This window comes from Rhinolophus ferrumequinum, chromosome 10, assembly GCF_004115265.2.
Source record: "Rhinolophus ferrumequinum isolate MPI-CBG mRhiFer1 chromosome 10, mRhiFer1_v1.p, whole genome shotgun sequence".
Classification (NCBI taxonomy): Eukaryota; Metazoa; Chordata; class Mammalia; order Chiroptera; family Rhinolophidae; genus Rhinolophus; species Rhinolophus ferrumequinum.
Genome location: NC_046293.1, coordinates 53787542 through 53794620, shown reverse-complemented (window position 1 = coordinate 53794620; position 7079 = coordinate 53787542). Strand labels below are relative to the sequence as shown.

The following is a 7079-nucleotide window of genomic DNA, read 5'->3' as shown; positions in this document are numbered from 1 at the left end:
TTGCTAGCCTCTGTTTCCTCCCAGCTTTCGTTTCTTTCCCCAGATGTGTGTTGTGTTGTTGTGGTTTTAATTCACAAATTATAATAAATAAAAATCAAATCCAAACCTGACCTGCAGGCTGGAGCCTGAGCTGGTGCTGAACAGTGGGCCGGGTCTGGTGGGCCTACTCTGGATCCCACGCTCTCGTCAGGGACCTCGAGCCCTGCGGCCCTCCTTCCTGCCGGTGTTAAGGCCAGCTCCGGACAGGCTGCAGGCCGCGCTGACAGACGAGGGAGGCGACCGGGCCTTGGAACAGGGGCGGGGTGGAAATCCGGAAGGGCCGCCGAGCCCGGCTGGGAGAGAAGCCCGAGTCCCTGCGGTCAGGACGGAGGCACATGGGTGCCTTGTCCTGCACTGGCTGCGGAACTGAGGCCACGGTCGCAGAACAGCAAAATGGCCAAGGGGAGGAGTGAGGAAGGGAGAAAAGAGAGAAAACCACAAGCAAAGCACCTTTCAAAAGGACCAAGAAGACAATCGCTTCTGGAACTGGGGAGGAGGTCTCTTAAGCGGGAAAGAGGAGAGGGTGCTTCAGCGACTGGGAAAACCACACCGTCGTTTGCGACTTTGGACTGTCCCTCTGAAAATATTAAACAAACAAAATGTTCACCCCTTCCTAAATTCTTCCAGACCCCAAAATTGGAGTGATTAATGGAAGGAGAGGGTAGGAGATTCAAATGATGGGGAGGGGCTGGTCCCTACAAGTGCCTCGCCAATCCTGTAAGGTGATGCGATGAGGGGAGCTGCACATGGCCTGAAGTCCCCAATTATTTTCTTTTATGGTGGTATTCCCCAAGTATTCAGAGCAACACCCTGCACCCTCTCCAGCCTGAGATATTAAAGGGCTATATTTCAGGCAGTCTGAGTTTAATAGTTTCCAGATTGGGGGATTTCCGAGAAAGGGGGCGCCCGGGTAGAGGCATACCCGGCAGCTTGTGTCTGCTTCTGATTAGCAGATGAAAACTGCCAGTTCTGGAGAAGGTGCTCTGGGGTACAGTGCAGCTGACCAGCTCCATAGGGCTATTATACACACCTCCTTACACCCTTGTGCCTGAGGTCCCGGAACCACCAGAGAACACCCCACACTTGGCTAATCTCTGACCAGCTTCCTTGGGCCCTGGCTACGCCATCCCCCAGAAATGCTGCAACCAAACAGCATAACCCTGTCACCCCCAGAGCAACATTCAAACTAAACATCAAAGAGAGAGAGATTGAGAAGGAAAAAGAGAACTAAGAGATGGAGAGAGAGATAGAGAGAGAAGCTGAGAATGAATTGGGAAGTAGAACTAAATCTAATTCTGATTGTATTGGCTTTGCCATCTTTCACCTCCCTTCCTTCCTTCTTTTCCTTCTTCCCTCCCTACTTCCTCCTTCCCTCTCTCTTCCCCCTCCCCACATCTTCCTTTTACTCTCCACACGGTCCCCAGTGCTTGTTCTGCTCCCCGAGGCCTGTTGGCTTTCCTCCTGCTCACCACACACCCTCCCTACCTGCCCCCCTCAGCCATCTCTCGAAGCACCAATGCAGCCAGGCAAGAATCCAGCCTGGGCCCTCACCCAGCACCCAACTTTCATCTTCACCTATCTCTTCCCTCCGATCTCATGTACTCATAAATTATTGCAATTAATTACAGCCAGGGAAAACCATTCATGCTGTGCCCCCACCCCCTTGGACTCCATCGAGCTACCAGGAAACTCACAGGCAGCCAGCAGAGCAGGCACAAACTATACCCTGGCCACGGCAGCCTCCACCCCACCCCTGGAGACCTCACCCCCATCCCACCCTGCCTGGAGAGAAGTGGCAGGCACTTGCCCTTCCGAGGTCGAGGGAACCCCTTCCTGGCTGCAGCCTCCCCCAAAGGATTTGAGCACTTGCCTCCTCCACGACAGCAGCCTGGGAGCCACAGGGAGGAGAAATAACGAGAACTGGATGCAGTTGGGTTTCTGGTTTTTTAAGTGACTTCGATATATTAACACAGAGCTGTTCTACCATAACAAACAGAAGCACATTACAGGACGGACGCTGGGGATGAGAGGAAACACTGCTATGTACACACCCGAGGCGCCGGCCTGCGCCAACGGACCCAGCCTGCGCCGTCCGGCCCTCGCCCCTCAGCTCCTGGGCTGGGAATCGTTATTGTGTATGTGTGTGTGTCTTTTTTGTACAAAATCTGCACGCAGAGCACCCCAGGCCTGGGGAGGGATGGCCCGGACCAAATAAAACACAGGAAAAAAAATCAGAAATATAGCGATTCAAGTACTGGCTTCTCTGAAGAAAGGAGGGGAAAAATCACATTTGTGTGTGTCATTTATTTCAGTTGCGCTGGGAGAAGAGAACACGGCTTCTCTCCCCGCCTCCTGCTCCTCGATGGGTAGAACTAACTCTAAAACACCAATTTCTCAACACTGAACCCTCCCAAATCGCAAGAGTTTTCTTTTTCCCCTTCCTTTTTTTCCTTTTTAAGCTGATTGGCTTTTCTCTATCTTGCTTTTTCCTTTTCTTTTTCGTGCTCTCTCCCGCCTGGGTTAGGGTTTTTGTGGGGTTTTTTGTTTATCCCTTGGCTGTGCCGAGGCAGCAGGCCGGGGCAGGGTTTAGGATTGCTCCTTGTCGGTTTTCTCTTTATTCATCTTTTTCATCTTCATCCTCCGGTTCTGAAACCAGATTTTGACCTGCCGCTCGGTGAGGTTGAGAACCCGGGCCACCTCATACCGACGGTCCCTGGTTAAATACATATTGAAGAGAAACTCCTTCTCCAGTTCCAGCGTCTGGTACTTAGTGTAGGGGCAGCGCTTCTTCCTTGTGGAGCGGGCGTGGATCCAGTTGGCCACGGGGTTGCCTGGAGGGCCAGACACAAGCAGAGGTCAGTGGAGCCCCTTTCCAGCCCAGGATCCCAGCCACCCCATCCCCCAGGCTTAGCCAGGATCCCCAAACCCAATAATTGAACCTGAATTTGGACACGTTTTGCTTTAGGAATTTTCCCTAAACACACACTCCTTTTGCGTTCTGCCCCCTCCCCATCCTCCCCCCTTCAGTTTCCAGCACCTAAAACTATAGGAAATCGAAGCTATCAAAGACCCTACAGTCTGGTCCTCAGCTTCAAGAGTAGTAATTCGAGAATATCCTCATAAAAAGTCCAAATTCCCGACCGTTTCATAGGCCCATAAACGCTTCTCTCTCTTGTTTTTTATTTTTATAGCGAGGTCTCTCTCCTCCCCACTTCCCTCCTCCTTTGCCCCCTCCCATCCTCCCAGCCCACAACCAAGTCCTGAAATTTCAGCAGTTCTGCTTCCTGACCGTGAGAGTACCTAAGCCCGTCACTACCCTCTCCAGTGCCTGTCTCCGCTGTATGAGTTCAACCCTGCTGAGGCGAATTCTCAGGGTGATGCTGGGCTGGGGAAAAGCCTTTTTCCTCTCCCTAGAGAGCTGCTGGCCTTGGGAACAGGCCCCCCTATATCTTAGCTTCCCTGTTTGGCTTCCAGTGCCCCCCTCCTGCCAGCCCCAGGACAGGCTCTGCAGGAGTCAAGCCTCCAATTTCAGGTTTATGGGAGTAGCTGAGGGCAAGGAGGGAAGGCTCAGAGAGGTATAATTAGGCCCTGGCCCCTTATGGGGCTGGAGGAAAGGATTTCCTGGAGCCCCCTCCTGGGACTCCCCCAGACACTTCCTCACACCCAGGGGGCTGCGCCCCCTCCCCTGCTGTTTCCCTTCTTTCTCCTTTCTCTGGCCCTGCAGCTCCCACCTGCCCCCCCCAACTACCCCTGCTCTTCTCTGCAACACTTAGAAGGCTCTCAGCTCCCTGATTGGAGTGTGTGTGTGTGTGTGTGTGTGTGTGTGTAGTTCTCTAATCTGGGGAGATGTCTCTCCCCATTCCTCAGCCCTGAACCTCCATTCTCAACCCTCTCGCCTGCAGACCCTCAAAAAAGGGCTTTCAAGTTTAAAGAGACTGGGACCCCACTTCTCTCCCCCAACTCTGGAGGTCCTGATCTCTCCAAGTTCCTAGGCTGTGAAATCCCCCAGACCCTTCACTCAGTGCTCCTGGGAAAGAAGTCCATGGACCTCCTGTCTTATGAATCTCTAGTGGGGTGAGGAGCCCCATGCTAGCTGGGAGGTAGTGGGGATTTTTCTCCCTGGGGTATCTCCTCTCTGCCCCCAGTGTCCTCCTCATCTCTACTCCATCCCACCTCAAACCATAAAATGAACCTCGCCCCCACCCCAATCCCTGGCCCTGTCTGCATTTCTGCATTTCTTCGAAAGTAGCGACTGAGCCAAAAGCCTGGGCTGGGGATGTGGGGGCGGGGGTCTCTTATCAAAGCCAGCTCCTGGGAGAGGAGCCCCTTCAGCCCTCTCCCAACCTGGCTCCTTGGGCCCCCTTCTCAGACCTTCCTGCCCCTAAAAGCTCCCCAAGGTAATTCGCTTTTATTGAGTCCTCGCCCCCTCGCCCTCGCCCCTCTCCCGCGCTCCCTGCGCCGCTCCGAGGGGCTGTAATCTGGCTCCCCCCGCCTGGCCTCCCCTCCCCTCCCGCGCTGGTTGTAAAGGAAAATTGCTCCCAACTTACTGGGGTCCAGGTCGGCCTTCTCCTCTTTGTGCTTGCTGCCGGCGAGGGCGTCCGCCTCGGGCGAGGGCAGGGTCTGCGGGGCGCGGTCGCGCAGCTCCCCGGGCGAGCCGTACATGTAGTCCGGGTAGCTGCGGCCGTCTCCCGGGCCGCAGTCGGCGCGGCGCCCGGGGTAGGCGTCCGGCTTGAGGGCGTAGTGACGACCCCCGGCCGGGAAGCTGGGGAAGGAGACGGCGCCGGACAGCGGCTCGAGCCAAGTCCGCATGTAGCGCGTGTCGGCGCCGAGGTGGGGCTGGGGGCCGTACGGGTGGTACACCACGGACGACTGCGAGGGCACGGGTGCCCACGACGTGCTGAACACGGCCGGCTTGGGCGCGAAGCTACAGGACGGAAAATCGCTACAGTCCGGCACCAAGCCGCTGGGTCTGGCGGCGGCGGGGTGAGCCCCGGTGGCCGGAAACCTGGACGCTAGGAGGTCTTCATTGTCGTGAGAGATGAGCGAGTCCACGTAATAGTTACTGATGGGCCCCGTCGCCGACATCGTAACGGGGTTTTACATACATAAGATTATTGTATGAACTGTATATGTACTTTTTATCTGCTCACAGAACAATCAAGGCAGGTAATTATTTTTCCAGCCTTTTCCCCGCAGCTCATTGGCTCCCCGGCCCCCACGTGATCGTATTTACCCAAAAATACGGCGCGGATCAATGCGCAGGGGCTTTTTTTTTTTTCTTCCTTTCCACCCCCCCTTCTCCCACCCCCTTCTCTGCTGATCCCCGCGACCTGCGTTTTCCTGGGGGTCCAGAACTCTGGACCCAAGGCATCGGCCACCCCCTCAAGACAACTCGTATCTCATCAGAGAACCCCCTTGCCCCTGTCCACCATAAGCAGATGGACTCCCGCCCCCAACCCCAGGAGGATTTCTTAATGGGGTGAAAATGCCAGTCCCCGAAGCCAGGGTTCCCGGACCCCCAGGGCTGAGCTGGGCGCGGGAGCCCCGCAGGGGTGCAGAGGCCGCCGAGGTAGGTGGAGGAACTATTTCTTGACGTAATCCGTCTCTGTCGGCCCCAACGCTCCCGCAGTCTCTGCGCGAGCCGAGATCAGCGATTGTCAGTTCGGAACGTGGCTTTTAAAAATGCGTTTTTAAATAGTGTGTATGTATGTATTTCTTTCCGGAGCAGCAGCAGCAGTGAGGGAGGGAGAGTGGGAGGGGACTGGGGAAGCTGTGAGGTGGAGGGAGGGAATGAGGAAAAGGGGAGAGTCCTTCTGCCACTGGCCAATTCAGCCCCCCAAATCTGGGGTAGGAGAAGCTTAGGGAAGGTGGTCCGCGGGTGGGAGGGGTAGGACCTCTGGACCTCACACACCTTTATCATCAGAAGTCTTCTCTTTGCTTTGGCACAGATAGTCAAGCGTCTTTATTTTAAATTTATTGTCTATCTATCTTTCTTTGCCAGCTTGAAGAAGTGGAGGAGATATCTACACAACTTAAGTGGGGCACCCCATCCCATCTTCCTGCTCACCCTCTTTTGGCCCCAACTCCATCTCTGCGACACTGCCCCCCCAAAAAAGAAGTCACCCCTGGGTTCAGTCTGCAGAGAGCCAGGGTGAAAGCGGGCAAGGCAAGAGAGCGACCTCGGTCGTGGGCAAGTAGCTTGTTTTTACGTCCTTCAATAAAATTTTTATGAGGATCATTTGATTGTTCATAAATGTGTCTTTCATTAAATAAAATTGTAGGCTGTTTTTGGAACGGGGAAAAAAGCAACTGAGGGATGGGAGAAAGCAGTTTCTTTGGGGTCGGATACAAGAATTCTGGAGCAGCAGTGTGATTGTAGGGAAGATCAGACAATTTGGATTCCTCCCCCAATAAGTTGGTTGCTACCCTCCTTCTTGAATTTGGGGTTCTGTGCCCAGCCCTCTGCTTTCCCTCAGACTGTCCCATGGTGGTTTAGGAAAGGTGAGCTTTAGGCAAGCAGGAAATTCTCAGTGTGGGTGCAAGAGAGGGGGCAGGGAGGTTGGCTGGAAGGGTGAAGGGGAGGGCAGGTGATGTCCCTAGAGGCAGATGCATCCTAGGCATAGCAGAGTGAGTTTGAAGGAGGGGTGCAATTTCAGGGTCAGAAAGGAAGAATCCCAGTTTGCACTAGAGGAAACAAGCAGGAGCTGAGACTGAGACAGGCTCTGAGGCAGCAGGGAAGGATGAGGCTTCCCAGACCCGAGATGCCTGCCCTTTTTTCCCACTCCTGTCCCCAGAAGGGGACCAAACGACAAGGGTAGGAACCCAGGCTGGTTTTCTCCTGCACCCATGTGGACCTATCTCTTCAGGGGTGGAGAAGGGCTAGAGAGAGGTGTCCCAGAGAGTGTAGTATGTGTGTGTGAGGGTGGAAAGTTGAGGGGGGGAAGGGTAGATCTGAAGCCCGCAGCACTGACCCCAGCTTTCCAGGACCCCTCCCCAGTCCCTGCTCCTCCCCCTCTCTAGTTCTTTCCTTTTCGGTCAAG

At 54.8% G+C, this 7079-nt stretch overlaps 1 protein-coding gene across 1 annotated transcript; it reads right to left on the bottom strand.

Moving 5' to 3' along the window:
- Positions 1-1974: 1974 nt before the first annotated feature.
- HOXC9 (homeobox C9) lies at positions 1975-6767 on the bottom strand. The gene is made up of 3 exons (XM_033117761.1): positions 6757-6767; positions 4587-5162; positions 1975-2870 (listed from the first exon to the last, which is right to left on the bottom strand). Exons 2-3 carry the CDS (start codon positions 5122-5124, stop codon positions 2626-2628), a joined length of 783 nt encoding a protein of 260 aa, XP_032973652.1. The 5' UTR covers positions 5125-5162; positions 6757-6767; the 3' UTR covers positions 1975-2625.
- Positions 6768-7079: the final 312 nt, after the last annotated feature.

Excerpts from the sequence above, each read along its gene's own strand:
- HOXC9 (XM_033117761.1), bottom strand. The coding sequence starts at position 5,124 with ATGTCGGCGACGGGGCCCATCAGTAACTATTACGTGGACTCGCTCATC. Across the intron at positions 2,871-4,586 it reads GAAGGCCGACCTGGACCCCA|GCAACCCCGTGGCCAACTGG; the intron begins GTAAGTTGGGAG and ends CTGGCCCTCCAG.